Here is an 18,440-nt window from a genome sequence, read left to right as displayed (position 1 = left end):
TTTATAAAGAAAAAGAAGTTTAATGGACTCACAGTTCCATGTGGCTGAGGAGGCCTCATAATCATGGCAGCAGGCAAAAGGCCTGTCTTAATGGTGGCAGGCAAGAGAGGATAAAAGCCAAGTGAAAAACCCCTTATAAAACCATCACGTCTCATCAGTGTGCTGTATTCAGGAAACCCATCTCACATGCAGAGACACACATAGGCTCAAAATAAAGGGATGGAGGAAGATCTACCAAGCAAATGGAAAACAAAAAAAGGCAGGGGTGGCAATCCTAGTCTCAGATAAAACAGACTTTAAAACAACAAAGATCAAAAGAGACAAAGGAGGCCATTATAATGGTAAAGGGATCAATTCAACAAGAAGAACTAACTATCCTAAATATACATGCACCCAATACAGGAGCACCTAAATTCATAAAGCAAGTCCTTAGACACCTACAAAGAGACTTAGACTCCCACACATTAATAATGGGAGACTTTAACCCCCTACTGTCAACATTAGACAGATCAACGAGACAGAAAGTTAACAAGGATATCCAGGAATTGAACTCACCTCTGCACCAAGCGGACCTAAAAGACATCTACAGAACTCTCCACCCCAAATCAACAGAATATGCATTCTTTTCAGCACCAAACCACACCTATTCCAAAATTGACCACATAGTTGGAAGTAAAGCACTCCTCAGCAAATGTAAAAGAACAGAAATTACAACAAACTGTCTCTCAGATCACAGTACAATCAAACTAGAACTCAGGATTAAGAAACTCACTCAAAACCATTCAATTACATGAAAACTGAACAACCTGCTCCTGAATGACTACTGGGTACACGACGAAATGAAGGCAGAAATAAAGATGTTCTTTGAAACCAACAAGAACAAGGACACAACATACCAGAATCTCTGGGACACATTCAAAGCAGTGTATAGAGGGAAATTTATAGCACTAAATGCCCACAAGAGAAAGCAGGAAAGACCTAAAATTGACACCCTAACATCACAATTAAAAGAACTAGAAAAGCAAGAACAAACACATTCAAAAGCTAGCAGAAGGCAAGAAATAACTAAGATCAGAGCAGAATTGAAGGAAATAGAGACACAAAAAACCCTTCAAAAAATCAATGAATCCAGGAGCTGCTTTTTTGAAAAGATCAACAAAATTGATACACCACTAGCAAGACTAATAAAGAAGAAAAGAGAGAAGAACCAAATAGACACAATAAAAAAAGATAAAGGGGATATCACCACCGATCCCACAGAAATACAAACTTCCATCAGAGAATACTATAAACACCTCTATGCAAATAAACTAGAAAATCTAGAAGAAATGGATAAATTCCTTGACACATACACTCTCCCAAGACTAAACCAGGGAGAAGTTGAATCTCTGAATAGACCAATAACAGGCTCTGAAATTGAGACAATAATTAATAGCTTACCAACCAAAAAAAGTCCAGGACCAGATGGATTCACAGCCGAATTCTACCAGAGGTACAAAGAGGAACTGGTACCATTCCTTCTGAAACTATTCCAATCGATAGAAAAAGAGGGAATCCTCCCTAACTCATTTTATGAGGCCAGCATCATCCTGATACCAAAGCCGGGCAGAGACACAACCAAAAAAGAGAATTTTAGACCAATATCCTTGATGAACATTGATGCAAAAATCCTCAATAAAATACTGGCAAACCGAATCCAGCAGCACATCAAAAAGCTTATCCACCATGATCAAGTGGGCTTCATCCCTGGGATGCAAGGCTGGTTCAATATACGCAAATCAATAAACATAATCCAGCACATAAACAGAACCAAAGACAAAAACCACATGATTATCTCAATAGATGCAGAAAAGGCCCTCAACAAAATTCAACAGCCATTCATGCGAAAAACTCTCAATAAATTAGGTATTGATGGGACATATCACAAAATAATAAGAGCTATTTATGACAAACCCACAGCCAATATCATACTGAATGGGGAAAAACTGGAAGCATTCCCTTCGAAAACTGGCACAAGACAGGGATGCCCTCTCTCACCACTCCTATTCAACATAGTGTTGGAAGTTCTGGCCAGCGCAATTAGGCAGGAGAAGGACATAATGGGTATTCAATTAGGAAAAGAGGAAGTGAAATTGTCCCTGTTTGCAGGTGACATGATTGTATATCTAGAAAACCCTATTGTCTCAGCCCAAAATCTCCTTAAGCTGATAGGCAACTTCAGCAAAGTCTCAGGACACAAAATCAATGTGCAAAAATCACAAGCATTCTTATACACCAATAACAGACAAACAGAGAGCCAAATCATGAGTGAACGCCCATTCACAATTGCTTCAAAGAGAATAAAATACCTAGGAATTCAACTTACAAGGGATGTGAAGGACCTCTTCAAGGAGAACTACAAACCACTGCTCAATGAAATAAAAGAGGATACAAACAAATGGAAGAACATTCCATGCTCATGGTAGGAAGAATCAATATTGTGAAAATGGCCATATTGCCCAAGGTAATTTATAGATTCAATGCCATCCCCATCAAGCTACCAATGACTTTCTTCACAGAATTGGAAAAAACTACTTTAAAGTTCATATGGAACCAAAAAAGAGCCCGCATCACCAAGTCAATCCTAAGCCAAAAAAACAAAGCTGGAGGCATCATGCTACCTGACTTCAAACTATACTACAAGGCTACAGTAACCAAAACAGCATGGTACTGGTACCAAAACAGAGATATAGACCAATGGAACAGAACAGAGCCCTCAGAAATAATGCCACATATCCACAACTATCTGATCTTTGACAAACCTGAGAAAAACAAGAAATGGGGAAACAATTCCCTATTTAATAAATGGTGTTGGGAAATCTGGCTAGCCATATGTAGAAAGCTGAAACTGGATCCCTTCCTTATACCTTATACAAAAACTAATTCAAGATGGATTAAAGATTTAAATGTTAGACCTAAAACCATAAAAACTCTAGGAGAAAACCTAGGCAATACCACTCAGGACATAGACATGGGCAAGGACTTCATGTCTAAACACCAAAAGCAATGGCAACAAAAACCAAAATTGACAAATGGGATCTAATTAAACTAAAGAGCTTCTGCACAGCAAAAGAAACTACCATCAGAGTGAACAGGCAACCTACAGAATGGGAGAAAATTTTTGCAATCTACTCATCTGACAAAGGGCTAATATCCAGAATCTACAATGAACTCCAACAAATTTACAAGAAAAAAACAAACAACCCCATCAAAAAGCGGGTGAAGGATATGAACAGACACTTCTCAAAAGAAGACATTTATGCAGCCAAAGGACACATGAAAAAATGCTCATCATCACTGGCCATCAGAGAAATGCAAATCAAAACCACAATGAGATACCATCTCACACCAGTTAGAATGGTGATCATTAACAAGTCAGGAAACAACAGGTGCTGGAGAGGATGTGGAGAAATAGGAACACTTTTACACTGTTGGTGGGACTGTAACCTAGTTCAACCCTTGTGGAAGTCAGTGTGGCGATTCCTCAGGGATCTAGAACTAGAAATACCATTTGACCCAGCCATCCCGTTACTGGATATATACCCAAAGGATTATAAATCATGCTGCTATAAAGACACATGCACATGTATGTTTATTGCGGCACTATTCACAATAGCAAAGACTTGGAACCATCCCAAATGTCCAACAATAATAGACTGGATTAAGAAAATGTGGCACATATACACCATGGAATAGTATATGCCATAAAAATGATGAGTTCATGTCCTTTGTACGGACATGGATGAAGCTGGAAACCATCATTCTCAGCAAACTATCGCAAGGACAGAAAACCAAACACCGCATGTTCTCACACATAGGTGGGAATTGAACAATGAGAACACATGGACACAGGAAGGGGAACATCACACACCGGGGCCTGTTGTGGGGTGGGGGGAGGGGGAGGGATAGCATTAGGAGATGTACCTAACGTTAAATGATGAGTTATTGGGTGCAGCACACCAATATGGCACATGAATAGATATGTAACAAACCTGCACATTGTGCACATGTACCCTAAAACTTAAAGTATAATTAAAAAAATTGTATTAAAAGTAATATGTGATTAAAGACATAAAATCCAAAAAAAAGAAAAAAACCATCAGGTCTGATGAGACTTATTCACTACCATGAGAACAGTATGGGGGAAACTGCCACAGGATTCGATTATCTCCTACAGGTCCCTCCAACAACATGTGGAAATTATGGGAGCTACAATTCAACGTGAGATGAGATTTGGGTGGGGACACAACCAAACCATATGAAATAGAGACCACGAGGCTGAGAGAACAGACTCTTCATGACAATAAGATACCAAATTATAGACATGACATATGGCCATGTCAGGCAAGGGTTAAGTCATGTATCCCTCCCAGTCCCCACCCAAAACACACACTTAACCTATGCTCTAACTGCCATAGGTTTTATTTTTCTCTAGCAGTTAAACAAGCACTGGCCTCAAGATAAGCAATATTAAAACAATTGTAGCTCACCACCAGACAGAGACTAACTGACCCCCTGTTCCACAAACCATAATTACAGCTTTGATTGGACAAGATACTGATTTCAGTAACTTTCTCCTGATAAGTCCACTGACCATGGACTGGTTCTGGCTAATTTACAGAGGCTGTGCACTTGAATGACTTTGTGTACTGAAAAAATCCTCTCATGTATAGGACCTAATTGTAATACATTTAAATGTGAAGTCTTCACCCCAAAGTGAACATGGATCATTTGTTACATACATGTTTGTTCAATACACATGCGTCAGGACCACCTTCCTGAATATTCATAGCTCCTCCTGTAGCAGGTTGAATATGTACGTTTAGCTAACCCTTTCCGCATAAAACTTCTACCCCGATCCCCCCTCCTTCAAAGTGCCCATCTCCGGTCTTTGCTGGAGGCACACTTCCCAGTCTGAGAGATGGCTACCTTGCAGGTTGTGATCCTTTAAAAGAAATACAGTCTCCTTTCTAAATTTTTAGATTGTGAGAATTTTAAGTTAATAGCACTATTCTTGATTCAGTTCCTTCAGCTTTCTGAGACATTTTGTTCCCCAAGTCTGACATGCAAAGAAATCACAATCTCTCTCAGTGTTCTGCATTTCAAAAACTTGATGAGAAGATTGCCTAAATCAACAGTTAATAACTCAAAATTCAGACAAGTAAAAAAATGACTAAAAAGTTTGGTTTAAAATAAGGTTTGGTGGTGAGAAGTGAAAGTTCTCTATAATAAAAACTATAAAATATTGATGAAAAAAGTGAAGAGGACACCAAAAAATGGAAAGTTATTCGATGTCATGGGGTAGAAGAATCAATTTTATTAAAATATCCTATCTATACTAGCCAAAGCAATCTACAGATGCAATGCAATGTCTGTCAAAATATCAAATTCTTCACAGAAATAGAAAAAATATCCTAAAATTTATATGGAACCATGAAAGACCCAGAATAACAAAGCTATCCTAAGCAAAAAGAAAAAACTGGAGGAATCACATTATCTGACTTCAAATTATACTAGAGTTATAGTAACCAAAATAGTATGGTACTGGCATAAAAACAGACACATAGACCAATGGAACAGAGTAGAGAATCCAGAAACAAGTTCACATACAATGAACTCATTCTTGATAAAGATGCCAAGAACATACATTGGATGAAGGACAGTCTCTTCAATAAATGGTGCTGGGAAAACTGGATATCTATATGCAGAAGAATGAAACTTGACCTCCATCTTTCACCATATACAAAAATTAAATCAAAATGGATTAAAGACTTAAATCTAAGACCTCAAACTATGAAACTATTGCAAGAAAACATTGGGTAAAATCTCCAGGATATTGATCTGGGTGAATATTTCTTGAGTAATACTCCACAAGCATAGGCAACCAAAGCAAAAATGGGCAAACGGGATCACAACAAGTTAAAGAGCTTCTGTACAGCAAAGAAAACAATCAACAAAGAAAAGAGACAACCCACAGAATGGGAGAAAATATTTGCAAACTATCAATCTGACAAGGGATTAATAACCAGAATGCATCAGGAGCTCAAACAACTGTACAGGAAAAAAACTAATAATCCAATCAAAAATGGACAAAATATTTGAATAGACATTTCTCAAAAGATGACATACAGATGTCAAGGGGGCATATGAAAAGGTGCTCAACATCACTGATCAACAGAGAAATGCAAATCAAAACTACAGTGAGATACCATCTCACCCCAGTTAAAATAGCTCTCATCCAAAAGACAGGCAATAATAAATGCTGGAGAGAATGTGAAGAAAAGGGAACCCTTGTACACTGTTGGTGGGAATACAAATTAGTACAATCACTATGGAAAACAGTTTGGAGGTTCCTCAAAAAAACTAAAAATAGAGCTAATGTAAAATCTAGCAATTCTACTGCTGGGTATATAGCCAAAAGAAAGGAAATCAGTATATGGAAGAGATATCTGCGTTTAAATGTTTGTTGCAGTACTCTTCACAATAGCCAATATTTGGAAGCAACCAAAATGTCCATCAACGGATGACTCGATAAAGGAAATGTGGTACATCTATACACAATGGAGTACTATGCAGCAATAAAAAAGAATGAGATGCCGTCATGGTCATTGTGTTAAGTGAAATAAGTTAGGCACAAAAGTCAAACTTCACATGTTCTCATTTATTTGTGGATGCTAAATATCAAAACAATTGAACTTACAGAGATAGAGAGTAGAAGCATGGTTACCAGAAGCTGGGAAGGGTAGTGAGGAGGGGTAGGGAAAGTGGGGATGGTTAATGGGTATAAAAAAATAAAAAGAATGAATATGACCTAGTATTTGACAGTGCAACAGGGTGACTAAAATAAATAATAATTAATTGTACATTATAAAATAAATAAAAGAGTATAATTGGATTGTTTATAACACTAAGGACAAATGCTTGAGAGGATGGATACCCCATGATGTTATTATTACTTGTTACACGCTTGTATCAAAGTATCTCATGTACCCCATAAATATATAAACCTACTATGTACCTACAAAATTTTCTTTAAGTTAAAATGAAATAAGAGGGTGTGATGGGAACCACGGTAAACAACAAAGCAAATGCTTCAAATAAAAGACAACCGCCATTCAACTCTGCTGATTTTTTTGCCACAGGAAATATGGCAAAAGTGTTCTGATTTTTATAAGAAACACAGGAAATTGAAATTTTACAAGAGATCTCATTTTTTTAACACTGACAATCAATTCTAAATTTATGACCCACTTGCAAAGCATGAGTGGCCATGGGCTTGACCTTGACACTCAAGCTTCAGAGTGATTCAGAAAAATGACTATCAGGAAAGAGTTGAGAGAGAACATTGGTCATCCCACTAGAAACCTCATATTAAGCCGTAAAGAGCATTCATGTGCTCTACTGCACCATCTATCTGTATTTCTTTCTTTCATCTTCCCAACCTAGCCTCAGTACTCCATGTCTATAACGTTACTTGTCAAACTCTTGACAGTCATTCCTGCTGCCTTCATACACTGCCTCCACTGAGATGCTCTCCTAATTCATAAATCTATTTTTACCACTTTCACTCCAAAATGGATATAACTTTAGAAAATCTGAAATGGCCCCCTTCCCATTCTGATGATTGATCTATATTATATGCAGTAACCATGAGGTCATTTTTAACATGGTGAAAATCTTTTTGAAAACTTGAAGAAACTAGAGTAGGTATACTTTTTTAGGATTCAGAAGTCCATTTACAAAGGTAAGTTTTTATGTTACTGGGGGAATTATTTGACCAGTGATATTTAATAAAGAGCTGCATTAGAATTATTTTGACTTCCTAATAAATTCTTTGGCAAGTATTTTTCAATTATTTCACATGGGCATATCTTATCTGCAATACGTCTTCAATCGTTTTAAGGTGCTGTATGTTATATATCTCCCCAAAGAGTTTAATAAACATTTGTCAGACTGTTTCAGAATTACCTCTCGTAATTACTACTAAGAAAATTGAGAAACATTTCAGAGTCAAGATTTGTATATAAGTTAGAATTTTCAGCATCACTTTCAGTCCTCAGTCTTTTAGCTATAGAGGGTATATTCTCTTAGAAGTTTCCTAAAGAAAGAAGAAAACTACTGTTAAATTTTACTGACACATCTAGAAGTAAAAGTGCTAAACAATTCCAAGTTGAATTCAAGAAAATAGTAAATAAATAAGTTCTACTAGAACATCATGCCTCAATTCAAAATATATTAGAAGAATAAGCTTACAGTGCTCCAATATAAATCCATTTATTAAATGGTGGTTGCCCTAGGAATTCAAGGACTGTGTATCATTTGAAAAATATGTGTTATTTATCAATAACCTCGGGGGGGAAATGCTAGTTTACTATCTTGATGGATGATAAAAGTTATTTTGCAAAGCAAACTTCAGAAGGAAAAATCATTTTAAAATGCAATGGATTAAAACAGATTTCTGAACACACCATCTACAAATCAAATGTGACTCATACAATAATGGATATAAAATGGTTACACATTAACCCTCATGAGTTATTTTATCAAGAAATATTCATGATAAAGAAAAAAAGTTAACCAATATAACAAATATAATAGGCAGCCTGCACTTTGAAGACACACTCAAAAAAAAAAAAAAAAAAAGAAATATTCAGCCAGGTGCAGTGGCTCACGCCTGTAATCCCAGCACTTTGGGAGGCTGAGACAGGAGGATCACCTGAGGTCAGGAGTTCAAGACCAGCCTAGCCAACATGGCAAAACCCCATCTCCAGTGAAAAAAAATAAATAAATAAATAAATTAGCTAGGTGAGGTAATGGGCACCTGTAATCCCAGCTACTCGGGAGGCTGAGGCAGGAGAATCACTTGAACCCAGGAGGCAGAGGTTGCAGTGAGCCAAGATGGCGCCACTGCTCTCCAGCCTGGGCAACAGAGTGAGACCCCCTCTCAGAAAAAAAAAAAAAAAGGAAATATTCAAATAAATGTTTTTATAAGAATTTGCTAATTATTGGAGCAACTGAAATAATGGCAACTGAGAATTATGAGAGAACTATGGACTCCTGAAACAGGAATCCTGCTAACAATGATAGCTACCATTTATTAAGTACTTTAGAGGAACCAAAGATAATTGAGTGTTAGAGCAAAGATTCAAACCCATGTCTCACTGACTAAAAACCTATGTGTATTACATTATGATATCTGCCTCCTCTCCCCAAAACTGATTATGGTAAGAGTCCCCAAAAAAGATTAGTGATCACTAATGAAGGAATCCAGAATTATGACCATTCTCTTCGCTACACTTACTATACCTTACAGGGTTATTTCCAACACACGCCCACTGGGGTTTCAGGTGTAAACATTCACCCCTAGACCCTGACATGGGGTAGGAGCCCCACAACCTGCCCGTCTGCATGCTCCCCTTGGAGGTTTGAGCAGGGGGGCACCAGAGAATTGAGCCACACCCCCATCGCACGCCCCGAGAGCAGGACAAGGGAACTTTGTCTGTTTCAATATCATGGATTTGAGATTCCCTCACCCCACTTTCATTGGGCTTCCCCTGTACCCAGACTACCTCAGAAAATGAGATAAGGATACCTCTAGAAGGATGAGAGAAAAAGTACAATTGAAGAGTTAAACTTCGAATTGATTGAATATTTACCCAAAAGAGACCAAATTAAACACAGAGGGAATGAGAAATGAATAGGTTGTCTAAAATCAGTGCTTTCATCAACCCCAGCATCATTGCAAAAAGCAAAAATAACCAGTTACAGAAAATAAAAGGTCATGTTCTATATGACATCAGAATTGTAGCATATAAAATTTGAGCCATGCTATATTCTTAAGAGGTGGTGTAATGTACATTGTCATTACTTATTCCTAACAAATCCTGGTACCTTTAGACATTTTGGAACTATAAATAGACAACTAAAGTTATAGCTAAGTTCCTAGAATAGGAGGCTCCCATTGACATGGAGTTCATACCCAGAGAGAGAAAAACTGGGTGAACAGCATCCCTTAAAATGCTATCCAACCACATGTGTTTCTGTCTAGGTGTGCTATGCATTATGCTAGAAATACATGGAAGCTCTAGGAAGGGAAGCATGATCACTGAATAGAACACAATTATTCTCATAATGCAGGGCTGAAAATCCCAGCCAGAAAAATCTTGATTCTCACTTAATCTGTTTCATTTAAATTTTTTTCTAACTTAGTCAATGCCATCAAATTCTAGTAGTAAACACACTTGATTCAAAAATCTAGAAGTCATCTTTGATTCTTCTCTTTTTCTTATCTGCACAGCCAATCCATCACCAAGTCCTGTTAGTTTTTCTTCCCCAATGTAGCTCAAAGCTGCCTACTTCTCCCCTCGGTTGCCACTACCATCTCTTTCCCAGACTACTAAAATAGCTTAGCATCCCTGCTAACACTTTTGTCCCTGACAATTCATTCTTTATAAGGAATCTAAAGTGATTTAAATTATCTACGAACTCCCTTTATAGTTAAAATGAAAACAAAATCCTTACCATGGCATGACTCCTGAACTTTATTTCCTGTCCCCATTGTTACCCTCCTCTGGTTCTCTAATCCCTAGCAACATTGACCTCCTTTCTGGTCTTCAAAGTGACAAGTTTTGTTTCCCCACAGAGCTTGTGCAGTTGGTATTCCCTCCTTCTTGAAAGTTCTGCCCTGTAGATTTTTACATGGCAAGAAGCTCTTTCTTGTCAACTGGATCACAGTTCAATGACACTTCTTCAAAGAGAACTTCCTGAAGCATCCCATCAAAAGTAGACCTCCTTCCTCGCAACGTTCCCTTGTTTGCTTGTTTATGGGTATATAATCCAGTTATCTCTTGGGAGTGTAAGAGATACAAGACCGTTGAGGGCAAGGGTCTTATGTGAGTCTTGTTCATGAGTATATAGGTATTCTATCAATATTGTTCAATGAATGAATGAGTGAATAAATAAATAGGGTAATGAAAAGGAATGGTTACCTTCTTCCCACTGCTTCCTTTTCACTAACTGGGAGTCACGACACTCCCAGTTTCACCATGACTAGGCAAAGTCACTAGGAATCAGGCAACAAAGAAAACAAAAAATATAGTCTTAAAGAGAAATATGCAAAGGGATTAAAGGGGAATTAGGGAAAGAAAAATCTTAATTTAGGAAAGAGAAGAAGAGGAGACTTCTTTAAAACATCATAGCATCTTCCTCAATGCTGGCCCTTCCAGTTCAGAAATATAAAATGAAGTGGCTATGTTTTACGAAGTATTGTGTAAATTGTATTTTCTGAGTTGAAATATATGAAATCCACTAGGTAATGTGTTACCTAATTGGTGAATCTAAAGAGGATTTACATTACATCAAAGTGAAGACTTCAATCTACCAAGTTCTCATGAAGTAGTATAAGCATGTTAACTAACATGAGATACAATGTTGGATTTCATCTTTTTCACAATTGAAGGATAAACAGGCAATCAGGGTAACAATGATCAGAAACAAAATACATTGTTTAAATTTCAAATAAAAAATTGACCTTAAATAACAGATTTCTTTAAAAATAGTTATTTTAAATGTTTATTAAAATTACTCTGCTCAAGGGACACTTGAAAGACAGTGACATGAGACTACTTGTGTAAAACTTCAGAAGTGTAAAAGTATATGCTTACATTCATACAAATTGACTTGTCAATGACTTTTAAGAGTAGAAATTTAGTATAATTATGCATAACACATAATTTTTTGTTTTAATTGCAAAATGATTTCATTTGACCATGATTGAACCACTACATAATACGGAAAAACTTGTTTCTTAATCAAAACATATTAACTAGCCTATTAATAATCAGGTTCCTGATGTAGCACCACATTCTGAAATCTAAAAACTACATTCCTATTATGTTACAGATTAATATCTGTTCTCAGAAGTATTTCCAAAAAAAATTATTACCAGACATAAACTGTGTAATAAAGGATAATTCCATTTGGCTCCAGGGGTGGTTGCCATGACAACTTCACCGTGACACCAGACAACTGTTTTACAGAGAAGTCTTGAGGGGGTGAATCAGGAGCTGTAAAGTTAGGATATAGAATAATGTGTTTTATTAAACATATATAAGAAAAAGTTAACATGGAAATGCACACAATTTTTATTATAAACTTTCTGGTAAAGGAATTAGGTTCAGTGCTTTTCTCCAGAAGCACAAGAGACTGTTTACTTTCAAAATGAGATGATAAAGGAAGATTTTGCATGGTGGTATTAGAACATCTGTTTCTGTGATTCAATGGAAAAAAATATTTCATGAGAAAGTAGAACAAGGGGTATGTCACAGTGACTCACCTACTGTTCAAGTACATCTTGGTCAACTGTCATCCTCTAATAAAAATAAAAACTTTATTGAGGGTGAATAAATATACAGTAAAAGAGATCCATAGACAATAAAAAAGAGGTGGGAAAAAAAATCACACATCCAAGAAGTTGGGAAAGTGATAAGCATAACATTGAGAAAGCAGTTAAAATGACTGACCTCACAAATGATGAAAACTACATTCCTCAATCTCTGTTGTGTCATTAAAAAGTAAAATAATATCAAACTCTGTTCACTCAGTCTTCAAAATTGAATGGCTTACAAAGGAAATACCAATGTAGCACGTAAATAAGAAAATAGTTTAGAATCTACTTGTAACTCTGCTACAATAGTGTAAAATACAAATACATTTGCTATTCAGCATTGAATAAGCAATAAAAACATTACTGCAAAATAGTTAGCCAACTTTATATTTCCATTTAGGTAAAACATTTAGAATTACATTTCTCAGCTGCTGTGTAACACCACAGTAATGTCTTAGAATAATGGAATACAACTTTTTACATGTAAAAAAGGAAAACACTAAAATTTGGTTCATTGTTACAGTTATGCATGGAATGTGAATTCATAGGTAGCTAATAGAAATTCTGAGAATTTGTTTACATCTTTAAACAATGTCAATTGAAATACAGTTCATATACAGATCACTATTTCCAATAATTTGGACAGAATGCTACCTGACTTACTTCAATATTTTTTCTTTTTCACTTCTCTGAATAATCTCAGCTATAGTTGTATGTTTTCCCATGTGTGCATGTTTTCATTATTTAACTAACAATAAGTTTCCAAAAAAATTTTATTGAGCAGCAGAAAGTTTATGAGACAAGTTATAAGGAATAATAGTGATAGCTGTATTTGGCATTTTCATTTTGTTATTTTCACTGGCACTATAATAATGTTGCTATCAAATATTGATTATCACAGGAATGTATACATCAGTTAGAGATGTCTGTTTCCCAAGATAAGAATTATCTCTGAAAATTCTCTTTCATTTGTCAAAGCAAATACCTATAAATATTTTTCCTAGCATCCCTGTAAAATCTGTTTATTGTTTACAAAAAGGACCTCAATTAAAAATAGCAGTAATTTAGAAACTAATATGTGGCAACTAACCATTTCTACTCTATAATATGTTTTAAGATACTTATGTGGAATATCAGATAAAGTGTGGTGTCTTTAAAAGCTAACCTTCAGTAGATCTCTGAATATTTTATTCTTAATGTAAAACATTTTATTGCTAAGTAAATGTAATTAACATGTCTATCTAAAAAAATCACTGCACATCCACTGTAGCAGACTAAGTTTTAATCACTTTGGCATATGTATTCTAAAATATTTTGGCATACGTATTCTAAAATATAATCTAACAAAATTGAAACTAGAAAAATTAGAACTTTTGCAGTGCATTCAATTTGTCATCTCAGAGCATCTCAAGGTAGCTGAGAAGGAACTTCACAATCTATCACTCCTCTACCTGGCATGAGAACTTCATAAATCTCTCACTCCTCTACCTGGCATGATCTTTCCTATTTCTCACCCTCCCTCTTTATTCATTTTCATGTCACAGCTTCGACATAACTTCCACAGCTACACTTTACCTTACACCCCAGAGTAACTTAGGTCCTTCTTTTGTCCTGGTGAATAATTTGGGGGAATATTTATACCAGTAATTAAAAATCATAAAAATTATTTGTCCACACATTTGTCAAATTTAGGCCTCTTGTTCTAACCGCGAGCTTCATGAGGGCAAGGAGTTCCTAATTCCCAAATAGGCAAATTTTTTCAGATCTTTATCCATTCTCAATTTTGTGTAATTTTTCAGCAAGGGAGTCTTGTTCTTTACCCTGTTCCTTAGAAATCATATGACTTGGCCAAGAATTTAGATGGAACTTTACCTTGAGGAAGCATATTTTTAACAGCCCAGGTAATTCAGATGCACAACATACTTTGGAATTATTGACTTGAGTGGTAAAACTGCTGCCTGCTCAAAATATATGTTCACTACTGGTCTCATTCCATCATATAAGATCGCAAATTCTTACCATTAGGACCTTTCGATTAGATTAGTTATAAAGAAGTGGGTACTATTTTCAAAAAGGCATTGGTAAAATTCTTACTATATATAATCTTAGGTATTACATAAGATAGAAAGGAGCACTAACTTTCTTCCCTAGTTTTTAACCATTGACTCATTTGGAAGGATTTTTTAATTAAGATAATTTTAACTTTGAGAGCAAGGAGAATCTATTTATGAAGAAAAATTGGAATTTGGGCAGGTAAGTTTTGATGGAAAAGGAAGCATTAGTAAGTAGATGCAATGACTAGGGAAAACTGACCCACGGAGGCAGCCCACTTAGAAACTGGGGCAACCCAGAGAGCCCTAACCAAGATGCTTTGGTGAAATTCTTTGGTAGAGGTTAAAACATGGAGAGACCTGCAAAAAGAGAAGAGGGATTTGAAGACTTTATTATTTTGAAAAGAAAGAGAGCAATACAGGGAAAAGTCTCCCTTCCTAGCAGTGTCTAAGCACATTCTGCCTTTAACATTCACAGGCTATGGCCTAGCTTGAAGATGGGGAAACTTGAAAGAAAGAAAGATAAAAAAAGATACTCCACAAACACATATGATACTACCAGGCCTACCCTTCGTGGAAATAGGAATTCCTTTTACAGAAAAAATAATAATTTTCTTTAAATATGCAATGTATAAAACATAAAATGCAAATCCTAATCCCAAATATATTCTTAGCAATATAATTATAGTTATATTCTTAGCATAATGTGTGTCTAACTTGGTAAGGTGTCAATGTAAAGTGGCCTCAGTAGTAAAGTTGTTTTATTTGGGTCAGGGGAAGGTATGTTTAAATATTCAGTATGAAAGCTACTAACATTGGGGAGTAGCATCTTGTCCAATTATATAGGAACCTATACAATAGCCTGATCTCATTATCAAGTTAATCCTTAATATCGTAAAAAAGTGCTGAACATTTACATAAACATAATCTGCTTCAAAGCTCATGTTAATGTGTATTTTTAAAAATGTAAAAGTTGAAAAACACAGTCATGACATATATCAGTTAACGTTCAAACCAAATTTTAAGCCTTAAAAATTCCCATGGAAAAACATGACTGACTGTTTTTTACAGAGTACTGATGACTTCAGAAAATAAAAAGCATTTTATGCCTGATTTCACTGAATTTAAATCTGATGTTGCTAGCTTCTTTTATACCATGACAATGAAATCTCTGTATAACGCTGGTATGGTACAGAACTGATACCCATGACTAGAGGAGTTTTTACATTGTTTCATTCTATACATGTGTATCTTGAAATGTTATAGAATCAAAATATATCAATATCCACTATTATATTTACCATCTTCCTCAGTCAGTATACTTATGGGAGCACTCCGAACTCCTTCACCTTTGAGTGTACTAGCAGACACCTCAATGATATATTGGGTATATTTCTTCAGTCCTAAAGAGAAATAAAATAGGTAAGTTCAAACTTACAAAATATCATTTAATAATATGCAAGAGGCAAACTATGAAATGGCTCTCAACACAATCTTCCAAAAATAAAAACTAAGTGAAAATGTCATTCTTTGGCAATAATAGCTCTTATTTATGAAGACAAAATGATATAGGATAATGTGGAAAAGGATGGATCTACAGTATTCTTTCATGTGACTTGCAATAAACTCCTAGCTTATTTAACCAAAAAGACAAAATTGTAATACCCTGCATGAAAATAATCTGAAAATATTAACATTAAGCTAATATTTGTGGCTACTCTGTCATTATAAATGCAAATATCCAATATTAGATTTGTTCTTTTACCTTTAATGTTTTGGGTTAAAGAGGTTGTATTTATAGTTCTTTCCTCATTTCCATTACTTCTCTTGAGATAAATTGTATATTTTTGTATGATTCCATTGGGACTACTTGGGGGAAGGAATGATAGCTCAATCACTCCAGAAGAAATATTTTTGTAAGTGATATTTTCTGGTGCACTATCAGGCACTGAAAGAAACAAAAATATAGATACATAAAACAATTCCATTCTAAAAATCTATTCTGCTGAAATTGTCACGGAAATGCACTAGGTTATTTACATGTGAACCTTCATTAGAATGTAATTGTAATAAACATCCTGAATGAAGTAAAGTATAAATAAATTATAATACTTACAACTGTATAAGAAAAATTTTCATTCAAAAGAAAATGCTACTATGATTCCACAGAATAACAGTTATAAGATGATACATTTACTAAAATACTTGGAACTATAGGAACCTATATTGCACTGAAGAACACACAGATGCAAGAAAGAGAATTTTAAAACACTTAAAACTTGATTCTACTCCTCATTAATAATAATATGAAAAAAGATCAGTAGGTTAGTTTTGGTCGACAGCAAGGTCTATGACAAGGCAAGGAGCCCCTCCTAGATGTGAGGTTGCATATTATGACCTGGCAGCAAAACCACCTCCCAAAAATATGGGATATCATTAAGTAAAACACTAGTTTTCTGTATCTACAACATTTCTATATTGAATACATTACGCATAAAATGGTTTTCTACGTATATTTGAGTACAAAACTATATACAAGGTTCCAATTCTGGTAAAATATTGGAACAGATACCCTAAACTGAGTGAATATCTTACTTAAAATAACTAAAACTCTGTATAATATTAAAATAAATTTTCTTTAAGAAGTTGTGGTGCTGAAAAGAAAGTTAGAATTCAGTGGTGACTGGCCAAAAAAGTCACAGAAAAACAAACAAGCAAACAAAATGCAAACATAGAAATCCTGAGAAGGAAGCTGTTAATAAAGCCAGTTTTGCTTTGCCATAGATTGGTTAATCCTGGTGCCTTTGCATTTGTATAGTAACATATGTGTAGTGTGTCAGAGAAAGACTATAAAGCCCTGGGGCCAGCTGAAAGATGAGCAATATCCCTGCAGAAAGATCTGAAACCCCCAAAGAATGCAACTTTAACCAGGGTTATTATACTGAACAATTCTAGGGGATACTTTAAATTCTTCTGCATGTACCATAGAAGTCTATGTGAATGGTAACTCCTGGTCTTGTGCAATGTGATGCATTCATTCTCAGGGAATAGGAAGTGAGAAATAAATCTACCATGCCGAGAGGACAGAAAGGAAACCTTCTTTCTCTGTTGCCACTCCTCTGTGTGGAGAGATAGAAAAGAAATAAATAGTATGCTATTTTGGAATTATAAGCCTATCCCTATGATCATATGTTGACTAAATCCATGATATCTATATGTACCCTGAAGAAACCTCTACTTCAGAATTTAAATTAAAATAAAACTGTAGTCCTGAGCTGCTATTACTCCTAAGCAACTAGAAGGAAATAAAAAATACTTGCTGGAGGAACTCAACTTCAACACAAATCACATAAATTTCTCACAGCAAAAGTTTCAAAGAATATGAGCTCACTGATAAAATCGCTAAACACACAAGCAAATCAGATATCAATAGTGAAAGTCAGCAAAGAAAAGAAAAAAAAAACACACACACACACATACACAGTAGTCAGATTTTGAGATTCCAGATATTGAAATGAAATAGAAATGTTTAATATGTTTCAAGAAATCAAACATATTTTAAAATATGAGCAAAGAATTATTTAAATAATGGTAAATAATATTAAATAACCAAGCAAGTTTGAAAGAGAACAAGATAGAGCTTCTGGAACAGAACAAAATAACTAAAATTAAAAATCTCCTGAGGTATTAAAGAGCAGATTAGATAAAGAAGAAGAGAACTTTAGTGAAAAGGATGATAGTATTGAAGAAATTATCAAGAATGTAGATCAAAGAAGAGAGTTATGGAAAATATAAAATGGCAGTTGAGACATAGATGATATCCGGAGGGAGTCTAAAATAATAGAGAAAATGAAGAAGAACTATTTAAAGGGATAATGGCTGAGGCTCATCAAAATTATTCAAAGATATCAAACATCAGATCAAATAATTTCAGTAAATCTCAAGCAGAAATTTTTTAAACCATA

General features: G+C 35.2%; 1 protein-coding gene across 1 annotated transcript in view; it reads right to left on the bottom strand.

The window, feature by feature from the left end:
* Positions 1-18,440, bottom strand: part of PTPRQ (protein tyrosine phosphatase receptor type Q) — a 216,451-nt gene that overhangs the window by 158,210 nt on the left and 39,801 nt on the right. Inside the window, exons 15-17 of the mRNA XM_024256953.3 lie at positions 16,241-16,423; positions 15,777-15,878; positions 11,984-12,104 (exon numbers count right to left, since the gene is read on the bottom strand). Of these exons, the coding sequence (XP_024112721.1) occupies positions 11,984-12,104; positions 15,777-15,878; positions 16,241-16,423 (406 nt within the window). The remainder of the gene's footprint in view (positions 1-11,983; positions 12,105-15,776; positions 15,879-16,240; positions 16,424-18,440) is intronic.

This window comes from Pongo abelii, chromosome 10 (genome assembly GCF_028885655.2).
Source record: "Pongo abelii isolate AG06213 chromosome 10, NHGRI_mPonAbe1-v2.0_pri, whole genome shotgun sequence".
NCBI lineage: Eukaryota > Metazoa > Chordata > Mammalia > Primates > Hominidae > Pongo > Pongo abelii.
The sequence above is the reverse complement of the archived record's forward strand: the minus strand, read 5'-3'. Positions and strand labels throughout refer to the sequence as shown.